The sequence below is a fragment of the Salmo salar genome, chromosome 02 (genome assembly GCF_965601325.2).
Source record: "Salmo salar chromosome 02, fSalSal1, whole genome shotgun sequence".
NCBI lineage: Eukaryota > Metazoa > Chordata > Actinopteri > Salmoniformes > Salmonidae > Salmo > Salmo salar.
The window spans coordinates 56,992,016-57,016,525 of NC_138292.1; the positions used below are offsets into that span (position 1 = coordinate 56,992,016).

Below are 24,510 nucleotides of genomic sequence, written 5' to 3' on the forward strand. Positions count from 1 at the left end.
CCTCCAGATGGTACCTAAGGGTGGAATTCTGCTGCATTGCAGAGTCCACTTGAGCGCTTAGAGTACTGATTTTGGACACGTGAGTGTCACACCTGCTCCTTTCGGTCTCAAACTTATCTGTCATGGTTTGCAGATAGAGGTCTTGAGTACGGAGCGAGAGATTCAGTGATGAGATTTCCTCTGCTTGCTTAGAAATCAATATTTCCAACCTCATCACCTGAGTTCTCTCATCATTCATTTGGTCAGCGACTTCAATAAGTTCTGCTGATTTATCATCCAACTTTGTCATTGTGTTCATTAACTGATCGTCTTTGGTCTGCAGCGCTTTGAGGAGCACCGTGTTATTTTGAGTAACATTCAACAAAACAGCATGCATGTTGTCAAGTTGAGCGCTCCTGTTTGTAGATAACTCTTCAGATTTATCTAGTTTGGCATGGACATCATCGTATTTAGTATTGGCTAAATCGAGTTGTTCCTGTAGAAAACGATTTTGTTGAAGAGCTTGTGCTTGTTCATCGTCATACGTTTTTGCAATTACATTTAATTGTTCAGTTTTCGAACGCAGTTCCATAGCTAGCAGAATTTTTCCCTTTTCTGCATTTGTCATTGGTTTCCCGGTTCTCTCCACCTGTCCCTTTATGTCTACCGTTACCTGCTCGTGCTTCAGCTGTGCACTGCGGTATTGGACAGATGGCAATCTCGGATGGCAAGACATCAGAGCTAGACTGGAGAGAACCTTTACGAGGCCTGCGCCCGATGGTTGATTTTGGAAAACATTGTTGTCTGCTTTTCCACTAATGGCATAATTAGGGTTGTTATCGCTGCTGAGGTCAGAGATCAATCCATTTACGGGTGGAGGTTCACTAATTAGCGGGCAAGTGGGAACCACCCCCTCTGATAGCTTGCACATTATTAGAACATTTGAAAGGAAAAATGTTTTTCCTAATTTTCCAAAATTTGGTTTTGGAATGTGGAAAACTGCAAAGACGATTTTAATCTATTTATAGACGTTAATGAACCATCAGTACTGTACAGTACTGTGGAAGTTGGACGTGAATGAATTTGCAAAAGCAAATTGAATTAATCAATGCCAATGATTAGTCCTACCTGGGTAGGCTATCTGGGTATTAAACTTGAATTACCTGAGAGGTTGCTTCATCAAGGTTAATATGCAAAGTTTAAGTTGTCTCATTTAATTGGAAGAACCTAGAAAGGTATGTTCGACAATTTAACTAAATAAATTGAATGAGACGATAATCCATACAATCTCCATTGATTGGATATCATAAGTGTAAACCTTAGTTCAAATGTTGGGACCCTTCACCACTAGGGTACGCTCCTCCCTGGGGCTGAGCCACATGGGATTCACTCCCGTCAGTAATGGGTTTGGTGAATGTGCTTTGCTAAAGCAGATTTTACTGATTAATCTATTTATGATATATCAAACCTGTATAGGCTATTAACCTGAGAGCATTGCTTCATCTAAGTTAAGTTTGGAAAAAGTTAATCATGTCTCATTGTAGACGCCCAATCAATTTTGGATATTATTTGAAAGATCCACTTGAAAAGGTAAATCTGGCAATTTCACTTGTTAGTTAAATTGAATGAGACGTCATATCCAGTCAATTGTGATTGTCTGGATATGTTACCGTGCTCCACGTTTGGATTTCCCCTAGAGATGTACTGGCAATTCTTCACCACCAGGGTGCAGAATGCTGAAATTAAACGGAAGTACAAAGGTCGGACTTCCGTCGCGCCAGCGGAGAAATTTTAAACGTGTTACGGTGGAGGGTAAAATGTTCCCTCTCTGTTAGCTTACCCGTAATGCTAAGCTATTGCTACTTGGTTCAGGAGTATCCTTCCAAGCACCCAAATAGGATCCTTTCACTTATGGAAAGGGTGGGTTTTCTAGTGACGTCTCACCTTAACCCCATTCAGCATATTCTGCTGGCGTTTATGTTGACCGGAGCGACACGGTACTTAACTACAAATACGCATACGGTCTGCCCACACTGTCTTAGTGCGGTAGGCAAATTATTCGGCTCGGTTTACCGGACAGTTAACTTGTAATTTCTAACCTTACTCTAGAAGTTAATATTGACCGACAGAAATAGTACCGTTTGGCCTAACGGACTAAATCTGGAATTTAATCCTCACTGCTATCGACATAAGACCAGAGCTACTCTAAATAGCTTCTCTCAATGGAAAATGCACAATCACTTTGTTTACATAGCAGGCTGTTTGTACAATTCTGTTTGCACAATTGATATATAGAATTTCACAGCAAAGTCCAATTCTATCTTAGATTCCTCGCACGGGGGCTCCAAATGTCGTGTCTTTGGGGTACCATTACACTGAAGATATGTTTATCAATTAGCTCCCTGTAATTATTATCACGCGATTAAACTGATTAATCGTTTAATTGTAATTAACTAGGAGATCGGGGCACCAAGGAGAATATTCAGATTACAAAGCTATAATTTTCCTAATATAACTTTCCTGTACTATAATATTATATTCTATTATAGTATAGGCCGATTATCTTCTTGTTGAATGGTGTATTTTACCTCTAGTCCAGTCTCATTCCAAACGTCGTAAATTGTTGTATCTGCACGAACCCAGTCTTTATTGAAATCATCCATACATCAATTGTCTTAAAATCATTTATTTACTACACTAAGTAATTAACAGAAAAACATACACACAGTAATTATCGTCACAAAGGATTGGTATAGTAATGTGCCCTACTGGCTAACAAGCATGGCTGGTCTGTTAGACAATGGGTCATAAACGGTCAGCTGAGAAGTTTACACAGAGTTCATTAATATTAACAATTGACAATTGAAGGCTCACTCATTCGGGAACAATTGCAATCAATATATATATTTACGCTCATGTGTCGTCGTGATCCTTGTTCGAGAGTTCTGTTCTGTTGGGGAGTTTTGTCCGCGTTCTCTCTCTCTCTCTCTCTCTCGGTTAGAATGGATCTTTCAGAGCGACATTCATTAATGTCGTCATAGAATGGTTGTTTCGTTGGTCTTCGCGTTTGATGATATAATTTACTTAGCTGCAGACTAATAATTAATATCAAAGACTTGTTCTTATTCTGTCGGTATCAATAGTCTAAAAGTTAACCACGTGGTATGGTTCACTTTCAGTAGAGGAATTGGAAGGTAAAACCTATTAGCCAACGGAGTGTAGGCCTGGTCTGGGGAAATGTAAATCAAGGGGTGTTTTATAGTGCCCATAGAACAGCTTGTCAAATGACGCCTGGTCCTGTATGGGTCCCTGGGGGCGTGCCTATGGCTGAGTTAGATTTGGTTACAGAAATACAATTCTATCACATTACATCAGTACATAGCATCTCAATGTCTTACAAAAGCTTTATCCTTATTAATACATTCTATACAACCATTATGATGCTATTATATAAACAGTTTTATGGTAATATGGCTATATTGTCTCTTCTGAGTATCACAAAATTGTACCAAGCGGATCAGTTCGTAGCTGGATTCTTCACCAATCTTCCATACATTCTCCAGAACACAAAATGTCGCTTGGCTTTCCAATTCTATGAGTTGGAAGAATTTCCTGTGTCTCTCTATGGGCCAAGTAGCCAGAGACTCTCCTGGAATTTTAGAGTTTTTACAACCCTTTACACACAGGGTGGATTGGGGTGGGAGGTAGGTTGGGTGGTGGTGCAACAGGGAGGGGGGGTCAACTGTCCTCCCTGTACCAAAAGAGGCCAACGTCATGACACCGGATAAGACAAGAGAAATACTCCAGATGTAACAGACATACCCTAGCCCCCGGACACATAAACTACTGCAGCATAAATACTGGAGGCTGAGACAGGAGGGGTCAGGAGACACTGTGGCCCCATCCGATGAAACCCCCGGACAGGGCCAAACAGGCAGGATATAACCCCACCCACTTTGCCAAAGCATAGCCCCCACACCACTGGAGGGATATCTCCAACCACCAACATACCATCCTGAGACGGTATATATATATACTATATATATATATATAGTGTATATATGTGTGTGTGTGTGTGTGTGTGTGTGTGTGTGTGTGTGTGTGTGTGTGTGTGTGTGTGTGTGTGTGTGTGTGTGTGTATATATATATATATATTGTGGCAAACCTCTTCAAAGTTAGGAGCGTTTGTCACAAATTAAGTGGGAAACTGTCACCAAAGTCAGCCCAGAATGAAAGTTCTTTCGAACATGACAGTACCTGTGTGTTTGTTTCGCTGTCCTGGTCCACCCGGGCCGCATGTAAGGTCAAGGATAGCAGGGTTCGGTACACAAATCTGGTTCTCGGTAGGTCCAGGTCTAAACACCAACAGGTAAGTCCAAAACAGTCCAGCTCGTACACGGTAAATCCAGCCAATGTAGATTGTCTCTTTCTCTATGGTTCATAGATCCTTCCCGCCCTCTCTCTCTCTTCCTGGTTTTTCTTGACCTTTTATCTGTGGGTCGGCTCCACCTTCTGAAGGTTCCCCTTGCTTCTGGGAATTGTAGTTTTGGCAGTCGGCCATTTTGTGATCTGTAGTTCTGATCGGGGTGGCCATTTTAGTGATCGGGCAGAGCCCGTTTATTAGTTCTGCCCTCACATATCTGCCATTTATCACTCGACCCCCTTCTTTGCCACAATATATATATATATATAGAAGGTAATCAGGGAAGTGATTGAGTCCAGGTGATTCTGATGACGCGCCGCCTGGTGCGCAGCCTGGTGACCTAGAGGCCGGAGAGGGAGCACACGTGACACATGTCCGATAAACTAGATTTATAGTTATTTGGAATCTTTAGTTGTCAATGATACAAACCTTTAGAATGCCTTAGAAATCAAAAGATATATGGGCTGTTGGTGATTTGAGAAAGTCGCAAAAAAATCTTGCGCTCTGTTCATTGTCTCAGGCTGCACACACTCCCATCAAGTGATCATATTTTCGCACATTTAAATATGGTCATTAAATATTTACTTTACTAATATGTCAAATTAGTTTTGATTTAGAATGGCCTATTGTCAAATGGGCAGGAACAGGGGCAAGACAAAAAAGACATGTCATGGGTATGCACTCGAATAGCGAATGGAGGCCACTTTCCCGCTTGTACATTTTTAACTGGCATTGGTCAAGCTACTCCGGTTATTTCACTGCGTGACAGGTGATATTTCACCCAAACTCTGTATGCCATGGGCTCTCCAACCCTGTTCCTGCAGCTACCGAGTGCTTAATTTGGGAAACCAAGTGAAATCTGTTCGGGAACATCGATAGTAACATGTTTTCACAACTAAACATATTTCATTAAACTGTTCAGCCCCTCTCTCTGCACACTTTGTGTTGAGATATTCTGTAGCTAAAGGTTTCAACCTATTCATTTTGAAAATATTTAAAATTCCCTATTACTAGGCCATTCAAAATCAAATACAAATGTGCTATAATTGTAGGCTAACTCTGAATTAGCATCATTAGGCTAGACCAATTATGTACCAATCTTAAATCAGTGTTTTTTAAAAATGTTTTTCTGCCATGTGTAATATGCGGTAGGCTATGTATTGTATACAGTGCCTTCGGAAAGTATTCAGACCCCTTGACATTTTCCACATTTTGTTATGTTACACTAAAATTGATTAAATAAAAAAAATCCTCAGCAATATACACACAATACCCCATAATGACAAAGCGAAAACAGGTTTTTAGAAATGTTTGCAAATGTGTGTGTAATGTGTATATATATGTATTCAGACCCTTTGCTATGAGTCTCGAAATTGAGCTCAGGTGCATCCTGTTTTCATTGATCATCCTTGAGATGTTTCTACAAATTGATTGGAGTCCACCTGTGGTAAATTCAATTGATTGGACATGGGAGAACCTTCCAGAAGGACAACCATCGCTGCATCACTCACCCAATCAGGCCTTTATGGTAGGGTGGCCAGACAGAAGCCAATCATCAGTAAAATGCACATGACAGCCCCCTGGAGTTTGCCAAAAGAGAAACAAGGTTTTCTGGTCTGATGAAGCAAGATTGAACTCTTTGCCCTAAATGCCAAGTGTCACTTCTGGAGGAAACCTGGCACCATCTCTACGGTGAAGCATGGTGGTGGCAGCATCATGCCGTGGGTGTAACGGCTGTCGTCGGGAATAGAGGACCAAAACGCAGCAGGAATGTGGATGCTCATCTTGTAATTTATTTTAAATAAAGAGAACACCAAAATAATAAAACGAAGAACGCACGAACAACAAAACAGTCTTGTCAGGCTCACACAGGCAAAACAAGAAACAATCTCCCACAACACTACACCAAACAATTACCCGTATATAGGACTCTCAATCAGAGGCAACGAGAAAGCACATGCCTCCAATTGAGAGTCCAACTCCCCATTAACCTACACATAGAAATACCACAAACCAGAAAGAACATAGAGATACAAAACATAGAACATAGACCAAAACCCGGAAATAATAAATCAAACACCCTATTACAAAAATCACCACCCCGAACCACATAAACAAAATACCCTCTGTCACGTCCTGACCAAACTACAATAACAAATAACCCTTATACTGGTCAGGACGTGACAGTACCCCCCCCTAAAGGTGCAGACCCCGGATGCACCTCATAACTAACCAAAAAACCCAAAACAACAACAACAACAACAAAAAATACCCCTAAACTAAAGGGAGGGAAGGGAGGGTGGCTGCCGTCACCGACGGCACTTGTGCTACACCCCCCCTCCCCAACCCACCTATACAGGAGGTGGTTCTGGCTCCGGCCTACTGTCCTCCAGAATGCAGACAGACTTGATTAGTTTCGGGCCGTAGGCAGACTCCCCTTGTTCCGGATCGTAGGCAGACCTCTTCCTTTCCACACTGTAGGCAGACTCATTAAATACATAGTTAATCATTTTTAGTTCCGGATCGTCAACTGACTTACTTAGTTCCGGGTTGCTGATAGACTCCTTTGGTTCCGGGTCATAGGCAGACTCACACGGTTCTGGGTCACCGACAGACCCCTTCGGTTCCGGGTCGCAGGCAGACCCCTTCAGTTCTGGGTCGCAGGTAGATTCCCTCAGTCCCGGGTCGCAGGCCGACCCCCTCGGTTCCGGGTCACAGGCCGACCCCCTCGGTTCCGGGTCACAGGCAGACCCCCTCGGTTCCGGGTCGCAGGCAGACCCCCTCGGTTCCGGGTCGCAGGAAGATCCCCTCGGTTCCGGGTCGCAGGCAGACCCCCTCGGTTCCAGGTCGCAGGCAGACTCCCTCGGTTCCGGGTCGCAGGCAGACCCCTTCGGTTCCGGGTCGCAGGCAGACCCCCTCGGTTCCGGGTCGCAGGCAGACTCCCTCGGTTCCGGGTCGCAGGCAGACTCCCTCGGTTCCGGATCGCAGGCAGACTCCCTCGGTTCCGGATCGCAGGCAGACTCCCTCGGTTCCGGATTGCAGGCAGTCTCCCTCGGTTCCGGACTAGACACTGTTGCCGGATACTCTGGACTGCACACTGGTGCCGGATACTCTGGACTGCACACTTTTGCCGGATACTCTGGACTGCACACTGTTGCCGGATACTCTGGACTGCACACTGTTGCCAGATACTCTGGACCGCACACTGTTGCCGGATACTCTGGACAGCACATTGTTGCCGGATACTCTGGACCGCACACTGTTGCCGGATACTCTGGACCGCACACTGTTGCCGGATACTCTGGACCGCACACTGTTGCCGGATACTCTGGACCACACACTGTTGCCGGATACTCTGGACCGCACACTGTTGCCGGATACTTTGGACTGCATACTGTTGCCGAACTCTTGAGGCTGGGCTGACGCACTGGAAGCCTGATGCGTGGTGCTGGTACTGGAGGTATCAGCCTGGGAACACGCACCTCAGGGCTAGTGCGGGGAGCGGGAACAGGCCGAGTCGGACTGGGCTGGCGCACTGGAAGCCTGATGCGTGGTGCTGGTACTGGAAGTATCAGCTTGGGAACACGCACGTCAGGGCTAGTGCGGGGAGCGGGAACAGGCCGAGTCGGACTGGGCTGACGCACTGGAAGCCTGATGCGTGGTGCTGGTACTGGAGATATCAGCCTGGGAACACGCACCTCAGGGCTAGTGCGCGGAGCGGGAACAGGCCAAGTCAGACTGGGTTGACGCACTGGAAGCCTGATGCGTGGTGCTGGTACTGGCGGTCTCGAGCGCAGAACTGGCATCGCTCTTACTGGCTGGATGCCCACTTCCCCCTGGCAAATGCGGGGCGCTGGTATTGCGCGTACCGGCCTAAAAATACTTGGCCTCGCCACAATACCCATTACCCCGAAGCACGGGACCTGTCCATTCACTGGTTGCCCAGAAAAGGTATGGGGATTTGGCCTGGGGCTCACTCCTCGCCCAGCCAAACTACCCATGTGCCCCCCCCAAAAAAATAATTGGGGCTGCCTCTCGGGCTTAAACGCCAGTCGTGTTCCCCGGTAGCGTTCCCGGTCCTCACTAGACTTCCTCCATGGGCCCTCTCTGGCCAGAATCTGCTCCCACGTCCATTTCTCCCGCCAGTCCATATTGAATTGCTCCTTACTCCGCTGCTTGGTCCATTTGTGGTGGGAGATTCTGTAACGGCTGTCGTCGGGAATAGAGGACCAAAACGCAGCAGGAATGTGGATGCTCATCTTGTAATTTATTTTAAATAAAGAGAACACCAAAATAATAAAACGAAGAACGCACGAACAACAAAACAGTCTTGTCAGGCTCACACAGGCAAAACAAGTAACAAGCAAAACAAGAAACAATCTCCCACAACACTACACCAAACAATTACCCATATATAGGACTCTCGATCAGAGGCAACGAGAAAGCACCTGCCTCCAATTGAGAGTCCAACCCCCCATTAACCTACACATAGAAATACCACAAACCAGAAAGAACATAGAGATACAAAACATAGAACATAGACCAAAACCCGGAAATAATAAATCAAACACCCTACTACAAAAATCACCACCCCGAACCACATAAACAAAATACCCTCTGCCACGTCCTGACCAAACTACAACAACAAATAACCCTTATACTGGTCAGGACGTGACAGTGAGGATGTTTTTCAGCGTCAGGGACTGGGAGACTAGTCGGGATCAAGGCAAAGATGAACGGAGCAAAGTACAGAGAGATCCTTGATGAAAACCTGCTCCAGAGCGCTCAGGACCTCAGACTGTGGTGAAGGTTCACCTTCCAACAGGACAATGACCCTAAGCACACAGCCCAAACGCAGGAGTTGCTACGGGTCATGTCTCTGAATGTCCTTGAGTGGGCCAGCCAGAGACCGAACTTGAAAATAGACCTGAAAATAGCTGTGCAAAGACGCTCCCCATCAAACCTGACAGCTTGAGTGGATCTGCAGAGAAGAAGGGGAGAAACTCACCAAATACAGGTGTGACAAGATTGTAGCATCATACCCAAGAAGACTCAAGGCTGTAATTGCTCCCAAAGGTTTTTCAACAAAGTACTGAGTAAAGGGTTTGAATACTTATCTAAATGTGATATCAGGTTTTTATTTTATCTACAATTGCATTATGATATATTTCTTGGCAGGTCAAGAATGTCGATTTGACGAAATTAAAGTCCCTGGCATCAGAGCCAAAAGAGAACAACACTTTCCTCATCGAGGACTACAACGGACTAAAAGGAATCCTTGACAACTTTCAAAAAAAGATTTTCAACATTGAAGGTACAACTCCGGATTCAGATAAACTCTTAGTACTACTTACTTATTTTTCAGCAAAGTCCCTGTCAACTGAAAGTTATTATTCATAAAAAAACACAAAGTGGCACTACTGGTCACTTCCTGAAATATACTACATTTTACATTTTACATTTTAGCCATTTAGCAGACGCTCTTATCCAGAGCGACTTACAAATTGGTGCATTCACCTATAATATCCAGTGGAACAACCACTTTACAATAGTGCATCTAAATCTTTTAAGGGGGGGGGTTAGAAGGATTACCTTATCCTAACCCAGGTATTCCTTGAAGAGGTGGGGTTTCAGGTGTCTCCGGAAGGTGGTGATTGACTCCGCTGTCCTGGCGTCGTGAGGGAGCTTGTTCCACCATTGGGGTGCCAGAGCAGCGAACAGTTTTGACTGGGCTGAGCGGGAACTGTGCTTCCTCAGAGGTAGGGAGGCGAGCAGGCCAGAGGTGGATGAACGGAGTGCCCTTGTTTGGGTGTAGGGCCTGATCAGAGCCTGAAGGTACGGAGGTGCCGTTCCCCTAACAGCTCCGTAGGCAAGCACCATGGTCTTGTAGCGGATGCGAGCTTCGACTGGAAGCCAGTGGAGAGAGCGGAGGAGCGGGGTGGCGTGAGAGAACTTGGGAAGGTTGAACACCAGACGGGCTGCGGCGTTCTGGATGAGTTGTAGGGGTTTAATGGCACAGGCAGGGAGCCCAGCCAACAGCGAGTTGCAGTAATCCAGACGGGAGATGACAAGTGCCTGGATTAGGACCTGCGCCGCTTCCTGTGTGAGGCAGGGTCGTACTCTGCGAATGTTGTAGAGCATGAACCTACAGGATCGGGTCACCGCCTTGATGTTGGTGGAGAACGACAGGGTGTTGTCCAGGGTCACGCCAAGGCTCTTAGCACTCTGGGAGGAGGACACAAGGGAGTTGTCAACCGTGATGGCGAGATCATGGAACGGGCAGTCCTTCCCCGGGAGGAAGAGCAGCTCCGTCTTGCCGAGGTTCAGCTTGAGGTGGTGATCCGTCATCCACACTGATATGTCTGCCAGACATGCAGAGATGCGATTCGCCACCTGGTTGTCAGAAGGGGGAAAGGAGAAGATTAATTGTGTGTCATCTGCATAGCAATGATATGAGAGACCATGTGAGGATATGACAGAGCCAAGTGACTTGGTGTATAGCGAGAATAGGAGTGGGCCAAGAACAGAGCCCTGGGGGACACCAGTGGTGAGAGCACGTGGTGCGGAGACAGATTCTCGCCACGCCACCTGGTAGGAGCGACCTGTCAGGTAGGACGCAATCCAAGCGTGCGCGGTGCCAGAGATGCCCAGCTCGGAGAGGGTGGAGAGGAGGATCTGATGGTTCACGGTATCAAAGGCAGCAGATAGGTCTAGAAGGATGAGAGCAGAGGAGAGAGAGTTAGCTTTAGCAGTGCGGAGAGCCTCCGTGACACAGAGAAGAGCAGTCTCAGTTGAATGCCCAGTCTTGAAACCTGACTGATTAGGATCAAGAAGGTCATTCTGAGAGAGATAGCAAGAGAGCTGGCCAAGCACGGCGCGTTCAAGAGTTTTGGAGAGAAAGGAAAGAAGGGATACTGGCCTGTAGTTGTTGACATCGGAGGGGTCGAGTGTAGGTTTTTTCAGAAGGGGTGCAACTCTCGCTCTCTTGAAGACGGAAGGGACGTAGCCAGCGGTCAAGGATGCGTTGATGAGCGAGGTGAGGTAGGGGAGAAGGTCTCCGGAAATGGTCTGGAGAAGAGAGGAGGGGATAGGGTCAAGTGGGCAGGTTGTTGGGCGGCCGGCCGTCACAAGACGCGAGATTTCATCTGGAGAGAGAGGGGAGAAAGAGGTCAAAGCACAGGGTAGGGCAGTGTGAGCAGGACCAGCAGTGTCGTTTGACTTAGCAAACGAGGATCGGATGTCGTCAACCTTCTTTTCAAAATGGTTGACGAAGTCATCCGCAGAGAGGGAGGAGGGGGGGGGGGGGAGGGGGAGGAGGATTCAGGAGGGAGGAGAAGGTAGCAAAGAGCTTCCTAGGGTTAGAGGCAGATGCTTGGAGTTTAGAGTGGTAGAAAGTGGCTTTAGCAGCAGAGACAGAAGAGGAAAATGTAGAGAGGAGGGAGTGAAAGGATGCCAGGTCCGCAGGGAGGCGAGTTTTCCTCCATTTCCGCTCGGCTGCCCGGAGCCCTGTTCTGTGAGCTCGCAGTGAGTCGTCGAGCCACGGAGCAGGAGGGGAGGACCGAGCCGGCCTGGAGGATAGGGGACAGAGGAGATCAAAGGATGCAGAGAGGGAGGAGAGGAGGGTTGAGGAGGCAGAATCAGGAGATAGGTTGGAGAAGGTTTGAGCAGAGGGAAGAGATGATAGGATGGAAGAGGAGAGAGTAGCGGGAGAGAGAGAGCGAAGGTTGGGACGGCGCAATACCATCCGAGTAGGGGGAGAGTGAGAAGTGTTGGATGAGAGCGAGAGGGAAAAGGATACAAGGTAGTGGTCGGAGACTTGGAGGGGAGTTGCAATGAGATTAGTGGAAGAACAGCATCTAGTAAAGATGAGGTCAAGCGTATTGCCTGCCTTGTGAGTAGGGGGGGAAGGTGAGAGGGTGAGGTCGAAAGAGGAGAGGAGTGGAAAGAAGGAGGCAGAGAGGAATGAGTCGAAGGTAGACGTGGGGAGGTTAAAGTCACCCAGAACTGTGAGAGGTGAGCCATCCTCAGGAAAGGAACTTATCAAGGCGGAAAGGAACTTATCAAGGGGGAGGAGGATTCAGGAGGGAGGAGTACTGGTATTTATTTTTGGTGATAACACCTTACTCAAGAAATTCCACAGTAGAAGTATTAATGTATCGCTAGTTATATCAGTGTCCGTATGTTCTAGGTTCCAAGACTGCTCTGGCTGGAAACTTGACTAAGGAGATGTCTCAGAGTGGGTTCAGTGCTGTCTACGTTGATAAGGTGAGATACACAATAGTATGTCCAGCATGTTTTATCATCTTAAATGTTCATTTGTAATATGTATCAATTGTTTTAAAATGTTTAGTACAATGCTTCTACATTGTTCTGCAAATCCTTGTAAATGCTTAAATATGCATTTATAAATGTAATGACCACCATTGCAGCTAGTTTATAGACACAGTATATAGTTAATGAATGCTTATTAATAATATTTCATACAACATGACCCAATGTTTTATTTCCTCTACAGGACACCTTGGTTCTGGGCTCAGTGGGATCAAACAACTGGCGTGGATCTCTCTTTGAGACTGAGGGTCTGAGATCAGAGGAAAGGGAAATTCAGGACCCCACATTGGACAAAGATTCCTATATGGGTAATGGAATATTAAGCTCAACAAAATTATATTGCTCAAATGTGAATTTGAACAAACACTATTTTCAAGGCTCTGTTAGTTCAGATGTTTCAGTGAAGGGAGTGTAGTTACAATGGACCTACATTTCTTCATTGTTATTACAGGATACTCTGTAGCTGTTGGGAAGAAGAATGAGAACCTTCTATATTTTACCGGAGCACCAAGATCTGAACACATTGGACGGATCCTACTTTTTCACAAGGTTAACAACAACTGGACTGTGGCACAAAAATTGCCTGGAGAACAGGTTGGTAACATTAGCTAATTCTGCAAGCAGTGTGGTATCTGAATCAAGTTATACAATAGGGACAGCATGAAACCAGCTTTTGGGGTTACTTCAAAGGTTGAATCACTCCTCTGATAGTAAAGAGGAACACATGATGTCACTTTTTATGTTTACTTATGAGTTCCATTCAAAACCAGAGGACTTCTTAGAAAATTTCAAAACCATTTTTGTATGAATGTAAGTTTTGATTTTCTCAGATGGGCTCCTACTTCGGGGCAGAGCTGTGTTCTGTGGACATAGACTCAGACGGCAACACAGACTTCCTACTGGTGGGTGCACCAATGTTTCACAAACCTCCGAAAGAGGGCAGGATCTACGTCTACACACTGACTGATAAGGTGGGCTGAACTGTGAACCTCTGAACATTAGATTCAAATGCTGGATTTTTTGGTTGAATATGTTCATCAGGGACAAGGTAATCTGGGAGCCGATATTGATTCATTTGGATATAAATATCCATCATCTTCAATAATAATGCACAAAAAGACAGTGTAATATGGATTTATCTTCATGTGATCTCTCCTCGCCCTTCCGTTATTAGCTGGAACTGAGGATGGAGATGAATGTTTCAGTGCTGTCTCAGGGTAGATTCGGCTCCTCCATCTCGTCTCTCACAGACCTGAATGGAGATGGGCTGAAGGATGTAGCTGTGGGCGCTCCACTTGAGGATGATCACAGGGGGGCCGTGTACATCTACCTGGGTGAAAAGCTAAAGGGGATCCGCCCTGAATTCAGCCAGGTGAGGCAGACGAAGATGGAAATCATTAAAAGAAGCCCTTCATGATCAAAGAAAACAGACATCCCTCCTGGGATATCAATATCAATGGCTTTACATTAAATGTGTATGTCTTCTTATTGCAGCGCATCTCAGCTGTGATGATGAGATCTAAGCTCCAGTTCTTTGGCCAGACGATTGATGGGAAGATGGACCTGGGTGAGGATGGACTGACTGATATCGTTGTAGGAGCGCGTGGCGCAGTTGTTGTCTTGAGGTACGAGTCCAAAAAATGATAAGAAAAGACAGCTGGTTTAAACAGACAGTTGTTTAACCAGTAAAAATATCCCACTAGGGTGCGATCTGCACTGAACGGGGGCTGTGCTCAATGAGGTGTGGGCGGAGCTACCCAACATCGTACAATGTAGGCTAACATCCCAATCTTTATCTCGATCGCTCACAGGTCCAGACCGGTCCTCAGCATCTCTGCTCATCTCCACTTCCATCCCTCGGAGATCAGCACTGATAGATTTGATTGTCTGGCAAAAGAGATCATTTCCCCCGTGGTCACTTTAACAGCCTGCTTTAACATGGCAGAGGCAACAAAGAGTAAAGCTGGTAAGAACTCTCAGAACTTTAGGAACACTAAAGGCTTTGTGCTTTCCAACAGAAATGGAGTCATGATCTGAGACCACATAATTGTGGCCTTGGTGGTCCAGGTCAGAGCCTCGGTGAATAGCTAAATCACTGACCACAATAAGTGTGTCTTGGTCTCTTCCTAGTCTGAAGACCAGTGGAGGCTGCTGAGGGGAGGCTGCTCATAATAATGTCTGGAACAGAGCAAATGGAATGGCATCAAACACATAGAAACTATGTGTTTGATACCATTCCACCTATTCCGCTCCAGCCATTACCACAAGCCCGTCCTCCCCAATTAAGGTGCCACCAACTTGTGGTGAAGATGAAGTCCAAGTGTATCGAAAGGTTGGGCCTTGGTCTGGATCTGGGTCAAAAGAGTTAAGGTCTTGACTCCTAATGGTGTTCATCAGCAGACAACCATGAGGTTCAGAACTTCTCTCCCTGATAAGGAAGACTCTTGTGTACTTTTCCAGAGGTGCTGAGTGCAGGGATGAACGTCTCCTACTCGCTGGATGTGGATCCAGTGAGACAGAGGAGCCGAGCCTTTTACAGTGACACGAACAAAGGGGCCAGAAGTCTTCTCTCTACAGTGGAGCTGAGAAAGGAGCGGACCTGCTTCAACCACTCAGTCTATATGACAGTATGAACAATGACAAACTGTAGCTATGCAACAATACAACAACTATAATGTATCTCGTAAGGAGGGGATTTAATGAATAACATTAAGTTGTTAGGTTGTTGAATTCTTCTTGTGTATTGATCTTATTCAGTGATGAGAAGAATTAGGGTTTTTCAGCACTATGGATAGGGAAATTAATGCCACATTTTATTTTCTTCCAGCAATGCGTGATCGACACATTATCGCCCATAATCATCCAACTTCATTTTTCTCAATCTGAAAGCCAACAAGAGGGTCTTACTGCCATTCTGAATACTGCCAGTCCTACACAGGCTGTGGTCGAGGTACGAAGATACATTCTGGGTCTGACTAAAACCTGTTCACTTACAATGATCAAAAGTACTAGCAATGACTGTGGACTGAGTACTGTAGTTTATCCAAAGACTTGTAAAAACAGGTAATCTAAACACATTCACAGTTGTCTTGAATTCGTCATAGGTGCCCTTTGAAAAGAACTGCAAAGAAAATGAAACATGTGTGGCAGAGCTTGAGGTGGATTTCAACTTTATGTAGGTATCTGATAAACAGAGGCAACATAAAGTAACTTGTTTGTAGCTGTAATAATTACTGACTGCTCAAAAAAAGCATGTTTTCTCTGACTGTATGTATTTTGTCTCTCTTATCAGCACATCAACTTTATTAGTGGTGGACCAGAGTTACTTCAACGTGACTATAAGACTGTCCAATCATGGGGATGACTCCTACAACACCAGTCTAACTCTCCTCTACCCTCCTGGCCTCTCATTCTCCATGATGCATCTTCTGAAGGTAATACCGACACCACTCCATCTATTGTGTAATTCATTCTGATGTTTTCTTCTTGCTCTCATCTAAACCAGTGTTATTCAAACCTGGAAACCTAAAACATGTTCAGCCAATCAAGGTTTTGATGATTAGTTTAATCAGGGGTGTTCCTTCTGGGCTGGAACAAAAGCTTGCCTTGCTCATCTTGTGGGACTGCAGAACCAGGATAGGAGAACGTTAATTTAAACATCAGTTTTCCGACAAACATTTAAATGTTCACTACATGTGCTAATTATTCATAAAATGTAGCAACATATTTAGTGTTGAATTGATTAATTCCTTAAACTGTTAATATGCTTGTTTGTTAATTTTAGACTATGTCACTGACTCAGATGTACAAACCCGGAATTATTTACAAACTTGACATATTGTCTGTATTCCATAGTCTACAAGGAGAACGGTGTTCAGCTGTGGTGGTCTGGAAGGTGAAATGGACAGAACTACATGCAGTGTCAGCCTCCCTGTCTACCGTAGTAAAACTACAGTGAGTGATTACTTAGATATACCCGTAAATAATACTGTGAATCCACTGGTAAAGCTTTTAAAATGTTGTCCTTCGATGATAAAGACTCAGCGCTAAAAGCAGTGACAAAGCAGTAACTCAATGTCATTAAAACAGCTTTGATCTTTGAGTGATACATGCCTTGTGAAGAAAGAATTCAATTTAATCAATTTTGAATTCAGGCTATATAAAAAAAAATCCACTTTCCCAGTTTTTATGATCTCATTTCAAATCGTCTTTATTTTTTCTTCTGAACTATGCCATCTTCCTTCTCAGGCAGTGTTCACCAGTAAATTCCATGTTTTGAATAAATACGACTGGAACGACACAATGGAGATGACCGTCATCGGACTGAGGTAGAAATCTGCTTCCAGTGTGAATATGTTAGAGCAGTAGCTAGACGAGAGATTAGAATCAGTCCAGGAAACACCCTTCCTTTCCCCATGCAGTCGAAGTTTTGAACATTCATTGCTTACAACTAACTCGTTTTATACAACCTCAATACCTTCTACTCAATTAGCTGAAGGACTTCATAGCATTCCATTTATGTACACAAAAAATGCATTTGCCTTTCCTTTATTCACAGTGACAATGGAAACTCAACCAATAGTTCCCTTACCAGGACCATCCCTGTTCAATTTGCAGTTGACCTGGTAGTAAAAGCGTAAGTCTTTACAAGCCTGTACTTAACATTTTGTTTGAGAATGACTGCAAGTTAATTGAATAAAATCAAGGTGACTTATATATCTTGTTGTTGTTGAAGCCTTCCCCAAGACTCCACCACATACATGAACTTTACTCTGGAGGACACATCACCTAAAAGACTGGTGAATGTATATGAGGTAAACAATCAACTGCTATTGCTGTGACTGATATTAAAAGTGTGATTCACACGATGTGGGGGTAATGTTCTGTGTTTTAAACAAAACATACTTTATTGTTACTCAAACCATTTACATACATTCAATAATACGATTATTGTGAATTCTCTGATTAATATAATATTTTGATTAAAATGTATAAATGCATTGCAAAAATAAAAATGTCCCTTAAAATCCATTTTACATGGACAGCTGATAATCAGGCTACCTGATCGGACTGAAATTCTGAAGATCGCCAATCAAAATAAACATTGTATCACAACGATCATATCATTTTTGGGAAGCCCATTAGATTCTTAGTGTACAAAACATTAAAGATATCTTCCTAATATTGAGTGGCAAACACCCCCTTTTGCCCTCAGAACAAGCCTCAATTCGTCAGGGCATGAGCTCTACAAGGTGTCGAAAGCGTTCCACAGGAATCAAATAAAATGTTATTGGTCACATACACGTGATTAACAGATGTTATTGCGGGTGTAGCGAAATGCTTGTGCATCTAGCTCCGACAGTGCAGTAATATCTTACAAGTAATATCGAACAAATTACACAACATATACCCAATACACACAAATCTAAGTAGGACTGAATTAAGACTATATACATATGGACGAGCAATGTCAGAGTGGAAGTGACTAAGATACAGTAGAATAGTATAGAATACAGTATATACATATGAGAAGAGTAATACAAGATATGGAAACATTAAGTGAATGAGAGAGTATAGAAAACAGTAAATACATATGAGATGAGCAATGCCAGATATGTAAACATTATTAAGTGACTAAGATACCGTAGAATAGTATAGAATACAGTATATACATATGAGATGAGTAATGCAAGATATGGAAACATTAAGTGAATGAGAGAGTATAGAAAACAGTATATACACACGAGACGAGTAATGCCAGATATGTAAACCTTATTAAAGTGACTAGTGTTCCATTCCATAAAGTGGCCAGTGATTTCTTTCTTTTTTCTTTTTTTGTATTTTCTCCCCAATTTCGTGATATCCAATTGGTAGTAGTTACAGTCTTGTCTCATCGCTGCAACTCCCGTACGGACTCGGGAGAGGCGAAGGTCGAGAGCCATGCGTCCTCCGAAACACAACCCAACCAAGCTGCACTGCTTCTTGACACAATGCCCATCCAACCCGGAAGCCAGCCACACCAATGTGTCGGAGGAAACACCGTACACCTGGTGACCATGTCAGCGTGCACTGCGCACGGCCCGCCACAGGAGTCGCTAGTGCGCGATGAGACTAGGATATCCCTGCCGGCCAAGCCCTCCCCTAACCCGGACGACGCTGGGCCAATTGTGCGCCGCCCCATGGGTCTCCCGGTCGCGGCTAAAGTGGCCAGTGATTTCTAGTATATGCCTTTAGGCAGCAGCCTCTAATGTGCTAGTGATAGCTGTTTAACAGTCTGATGGCCTTGAGATACAAGCTGTTTTTCAGTCTCTCGGTCCCAGCTTTGATGCACCTGTACTGACCTCGCCTTCTGGATGATAGCGGGGTGAACAGGCAGTAGCTCGGGTGGTTGATGTCCTGATCTTTTTGGCCTTCCTGTGACATCGGGTGCTGTAGGTGTCCTGGAGGGCGGGTAGCTTTCCCCCGGTAATGCATTGGGCAGACCGCACAACCCTCTGGAGAGCCTTGCAGTTCCCCTTGATGTTGGCCCATGTTGACTCCAATGCTTCCCACAGTTGTGTCAAGTTAGCTGGATGTAACTTGGGTGGTGGACCATTCTTGATACACTCGGGAACCCGTGGTGCGTGAAAAACTCAGCAGCATTGCAATTCTTGACACAAGCCGGTGCGCCTGACACCTACCACCATACCCAGTTCAAAGGCACTTTAATATTTTGTCTTGCCCATTCACTCTCTGAATGGCACACACCCAATCCATATCGCAGTTGTCTCAAGACTTAAAAAATCTTTTAACCTGTCCCCTCCTCTTCATCTACACCTATTGAAGTGGATTTAACAAGAGACAAGGGATAAGGGATCATAGAATTAACCTGGTCAGTCTATATCATGGAAAGAGCAGGTGTCCTTTAATGTTTTGTACACTCAGTGTATAAAGTTTGTATGTGAAAAGTAATTATAAGATGCATACGTTAGGATTTTCTGGACTCTCATCACTCGCACCACAGAGGGATGCTCGCGGTGCTCATGATAGCAAATGCGCAGTTCAGATACATCACAGGATACAGATACACCATTAAAGGGATACTGCAAGATTCTTGTTCTACTCACCCAGAGTTGGATGAACTTGTGGAAATAATGTATTTCTCTGCGTGCAGTATGAAGGAAGTTAGTGGTCGTTTTGCGAGCCAATGCTAACTAGCGTTAGCTATCGCAAATACTGGAAGTCTATAGGTACGGTAGCATAGCTCTCTCACAGTGTCCCTTTAAAGGAGTTTACATGTTCCAATAATTTGAAAAGATTGCAAATAAGATGTTTTAATAGGTTTACGCTTACTTCGCTCATGAGCTTACGTCATTTAAGATCATCAGAGAAAGGTGTTTACATGACTAATGCTAAACTTAGTATTGCTATAATCAGTTAAATATTGAATTATTTGTGTGCATATTCTCTGTCCACAGGAGGTTGGTGGAACCTTAATTGGGGAGGACAGGCTCGTGGTAATGGCTGAAGAGGAATCAGTGGAATGATATAAAATACGTCAAACACATGTTTGATGCCATTCCATTTGCTCCATTCCAGCCATTATGAGCCATCCTCCCCTCAGCAGTCTCCACTGCCTCTGTCGCCCTAAGCTTGCTCATTTGGGGGTTTAAGTATATGTTTTGTTACACGTTCTGTGACAAATGCCTTTGTATAGAATCTCAATATAAATGATTGATTGAATGTGTCATTGTTTACAGGTGCAGAACCTAGGCATTATGCCTGTACCCATCACAGTCACCTTCACTTTCCCAACTAAGCTTGAGCACAAATTTGAAATGAAGGACTACCAAATATCTGTCTTACAGGTAAATTGTTCACATTGCTTACGAAAATGCTGACATTTTACTGCCACAATTTATTTCAATAGGAAACAGCCTAATACAAGTTGTGTTTCTTTTTTTATGAAGAACCATACTCAATGTGGAAAGATTATCAATTCAACAACAGAGGTGGGTATTCAAATATGCCCCTCACTCTTGACATTGTTGGTAACCTATCCAATCAGGTTACAACTCAGTATAGTAATCATGTTACTGAAACACACATTTTGTCCTGGCTGTGTTAACAGTACCGCTCTCCAGAAAAATCCATTGAGTGTGAAAGTTTCCTTTTGGAGAAGTTTTCGACAATTACATTTGTGCTGTCTGGAAATGTTTCCTTCAAGGACCTCGATCAAGATGCAAGGGTCTGTATTAAGCCAACTTGAACAAATGATGGTACAGAGTAACAACATGCTAATAATTAACGAGTCTTTGGGACAGCAAACATCCCTCTTTAAATCTTTGTCATGCTTATTATTCATTAGCACGCTACACCATTTAAGCTAGAAACGCCATTCAAACTTTAAAATGTGCAGAGTGGTCAGGACCAGTGTGCTTGCATACAACTTATTGATATATATATATTATACTTTTTAAACTATTGAGCTTTTTGTCCTCCATCTACTTCCATGGGATTTCTTCAACATTCTAAAAGTTCCATTGTTACAGACTCCCATGAATTCCAACATTCTATTATACAAATCAAGAGATTCAGATGTCTTAATAACAGCATCAACTTTATTCACTAAGTTGACTTCCCACTGTTGAGTACGCCATGCAACAGACGTGGCAAATAGCCTAGTAGTTTAAAAAAAACTTTTGTAGGCTTTTGAGTGGTCTTCAATGGGCAAAATTGTAGCGCAATAGTTAATAAACTTGAAGCTCATGCAAAAGACCAGGGATATGAACATGGAAGTATGACGTAGGAACGTGTCACTTGCTTGGCTTATTAACTGCCATAGAACTTTCAAATTAATAGCACTGGGTGAACACATTCTAAGCATGAGACAATGAGTAAACGGTGACTGAAAAATCAGCTACTTTCCCAAAAACTTAGAGGGTATGACATCTTGGTCTACTTCTCTGCTTTTCATGTGTAAAATCAGAACAGAAATATCTTCTACCTATCAAATGATGCCGCTTTGTTAGTAACTGCATCAACTACATTTTCTGTCAACTTTTACAATCTGAAATTTTGACCACATTCCGAACATTTTATACCACAACTTAGACATTATAACATATGGGTCTACTTCTCTGCTATTCAAATCTGAAATCAGACAGCTGTTCTAGTAACCTCAACTATTTTCGTCTAAACTTTTTGAAACAATTGCCGTTTTGACCACTTTCCCAACAAGTTAGACAAAAACATAGAGCTTCATCTAACTTCTCTGCTATTTAAATCTGAATTCAGAACACTTCTTCTACTACCACAAAATACTTTTAAAGAACTGAAGCAAGTAACACAATTTTACTTAATGTAAAATGACCACCTAGTTCTACTAACAATATCTCACTCTACAGAGCTTGTCATTGCCAAAGAAATTCACTGGGGATAGAGAAACAGTCAATTTCATCAGTTTTGTGAAACTCAGCTATGACAAAAAACGATTTGTCCAGACAGCGAGTGACCCAAGGGTAAGTTTCCTGTAAAAAAAAAAAACTTTCTTCAACAAAGATATAAATATTTATTGAGCAAAGATTCACAAAAGCATCAATTTTGTATGTATTTATTTGCTCATTAGGATAACTCTTCAAGCTTCCACCAAACACAGGTAATTCCATTTGTGGAATGAAACTGGTTTACTGTATAAGAATGGTTTTTAAATTGCTTCTTCCATCGTCACTCATTGTCTCAAAATGTATTCCTCCAGATTGATGTTCAGGCTGAGATCATCATTCCTCCCCATAGAGACCTGATAATAGGGACAGGAGTTGGAGTAGGACTCTTCCTCTTGATCATCATCACAATGGTCATGTATATGGTGAGTATCAAAGCTGCGACAGAACCTTTGCTTCTGCATTGTAAGGACCAACACTTTGATTCACATTTTTCACATTGTTTTTCCTTTCTACTCAGCTGGGATGTTTCAAGAGAAAAAGGCCTGTTGATAATGCACAGGAAGATGAGAAAGAAGGGCAACAGTGTGAGCAAGAGCTACAGCCTGAGAGTGGAGCAAAGGAGTCAAACCTTCTCCTTGACGACAGTCAAACAGAAAACAATGGCTTCCCCACTAGTGAGGCGGTAGGGGAGGGACCAAAAGAGAAACAGGATGTGTCAGTCAGAAGCAGGCTAATGGAGTAGAGAAACTCTTTTCACGCCACTTCCATATGGAAGGGACTTTTTAATAGCAGGTTAGGAGAACTTACACAGCAGGTTAAGATAATTAATGCAGCAGGTTAGAGAAAGGAGTAGAGGTCCAAGCAAAAAAAACTTAGATACAGAATAATTGTTAGATTAATTAATATAGAGTCTGACCTGACCACAGAACCATATATATCACTCAATATGTGATTAGGTCTGAAATACTTTTTCAAAAATAGATGTTTCATGGACATTTATGTTTGATAAAACATGACCAAAGTGATTCAGTATTATACACGAGTGGTCCCGTGTGGCTCAGTTGGTAGAGCATTGTGTTTGCAACTCCAGGGTTATGGGTTTGATTCCCACAGGGGACCAGTACGGGAAAAAGAAAATTTATGAAATGTATGCTAAAATCTAAATACTGTTTCAATGTTTATGTCAAGGTAAAAAATATGACTTTGTATGATTGCTGTAATGTCATTAATTGAAATGACTGTGTTCTTGCTAAAGAAATGTACATTATATGTAAGATGTATACTATATATACAAAAGTATGTGCACACACTTTCTAATTAGTGGATTTGGCTACTTCAGCCACACCTGTTGCTGACAGGTGTATGAAATTGAACACACAGCCATGCAATCTCCAAACAGGGCAGTAGAATGGCCTTACTGAAGAGCTCAGTAATTCATAGCCATAACATGATGCAGTCACCACCATTTCTTGAAAATACGACGAGTGGTAGCCAGTGATGTGTTGTGTTGGATTTTTTGCAGTATTTATTTTGCAGTGCCTTATTTCAAGCAGAATGCATGTTTTGGAATATATTTATTTATTCTTCTTTTCACTCTGTACAACATTGTTGAGTCATCCTCAATTCTCTCATATCACAACCATTAATAACTCCAACTGTTTTAAAATCACCATTGCCCTCACGATGAAATCCCTGAGCAGTTTCCTTCCTCTCCGGCAACTGGATGGATGCCTGTATCTTTGTAGTGACTGGGTGTATTGATACACCATCCAAAGCCTAATTAATAACTTCACCATACGCAAAGGGAAATTCAGCGTCTGCTTTAATCATTTTTACACATCTACCAATCTGTGCCCTTCTTTGCAAGGCATTGAAAAATCTCCCTGGTCTTTGTGGTTGAATCTGTGCTTGAAATTAACTAATCAATAAAGTGGTTTTACAGATAATTGTGTGTGTGTGGGGGGGTCCATACAACTTATTATGTGAAAGCACATTTTTACTCCTTAAATCATTTAGGCTTGCCAAAACAAAGGGGTTGAATACTTATTGCCTAAAGACATACATCTACAAACAAACTTCCACTGACATTATGGGTGGTGTGTGGAGATCAGTGAAACACAATATCAATATAATCCATTTTAAAGTCAGGTTGTAACATGTGGAAAAAGTAAATGGGTGTGAATACTTTCTGAAGGCATGAAAACCTTTACGTTCAGTTGTACATGTTACTTGTTTCATTTCAACTTTAAGTGGGTAGAGTATACAGGGGAAGTACTGTATATTCAAGATCTAGTGTATTTGTTAATTGCATACCAATATACTTTAGAGTTACTGTAAATACTAAGTTGAGAA

At 43.4% G+C, this 24,510-nt stretch overlaps 1 protein-coding gene across 3 annotated transcripts in view; it reads left to right on the plus strand.

The window, feature by feature from the left end:
* The window catches only part of LOC106588086 (integrin alpha-L), a 38,367-nt gene extending 14,263 nt beyond the window's left edge, over nucleotides 1-24,104 (plus strand). For all 3 annotated transcript variants that reach the window (XM_014176753.3, XM_014176755.3, XM_014176754.3), the window contains 23 exons: nucleotides 9,581-9,716; nucleotides 12,591-12,667; nucleotides 12,918-13,041; nucleotides 13,185-13,327; nucleotides 13,564-13,704; nucleotides 13,908-14,105; nucleotides 14,228-14,358; nucleotides 14,545-14,699; nucleotides 15,194-15,360; nucleotides 15,561-15,683; nucleotides 15,838-15,908; nucleotides 16,026-16,167; nucleotides 16,589-16,687; nucleotides 16,982-17,061; nucleotides 17,292-17,369; nucleotides 17,469-17,547; nucleotides 20,473-20,580; nucleotides 20,683-20,724; nucleotides 20,844-20,960; nucleotides 22,120-22,233; nucleotides 22,341-22,370; nucleotides 22,470-22,580; nucleotides 22,676-24,104. In XM_014176753.3, the coding sequence (XP_014032228.2) occupies nucleotides 9,581-9,716; nucleotides 12,591-12,667; nucleotides 12,918-13,041; nucleotides 13,185-13,327; nucleotides 13,564-13,704; nucleotides 13,908-14,105; nucleotides 14,228-14,358; nucleotides 14,545-14,699; nucleotides 15,194-15,360; nucleotides 15,561-15,683; nucleotides 15,838-15,908; nucleotides 16,026-16,167; nucleotides 16,589-16,687; nucleotides 16,982-17,061; nucleotides 17,292-17,369; nucleotides 17,469-17,547; nucleotides 20,473-20,580; nucleotides 20,683-20,724; nucleotides 20,844-20,960; nucleotides 22,120-22,233; nucleotides 22,341-22,370; nucleotides 22,470-22,580; nucleotides 22,676-22,900 (2,691 nt within the window). In that variant the 3' untranslated portion in view covers nucleotides 22,901-24,104. The remainder of the gene's footprint in view (nucleotides 1-9,580; nucleotides 9,717-12,590; nucleotides 12,668-12,917; nucleotides 13,042-13,184; nucleotides 13,328-13,563; nucleotides 13,705-13,907; nucleotides 14,106-14,227; nucleotides 14,359-14,544; nucleotides 14,700-15,193; nucleotides 15,361-15,560; nucleotides 15,684-15,837; nucleotides 15,909-16,025; nucleotides 16,168-16,588; nucleotides 16,688-16,981; nucleotides 17,062-17,291; nucleotides 17,370-17,468; nucleotides 17,548-20,472; nucleotides 20,581-20,682; nucleotides 20,725-20,843; nucleotides 20,961-22,119; nucleotides 22,234-22,340; nucleotides 22,371-22,469; nucleotides 22,581-22,675) is intronic.
* Nucleotides 24,105-24,510: the final 406 nt, after the last annotated feature.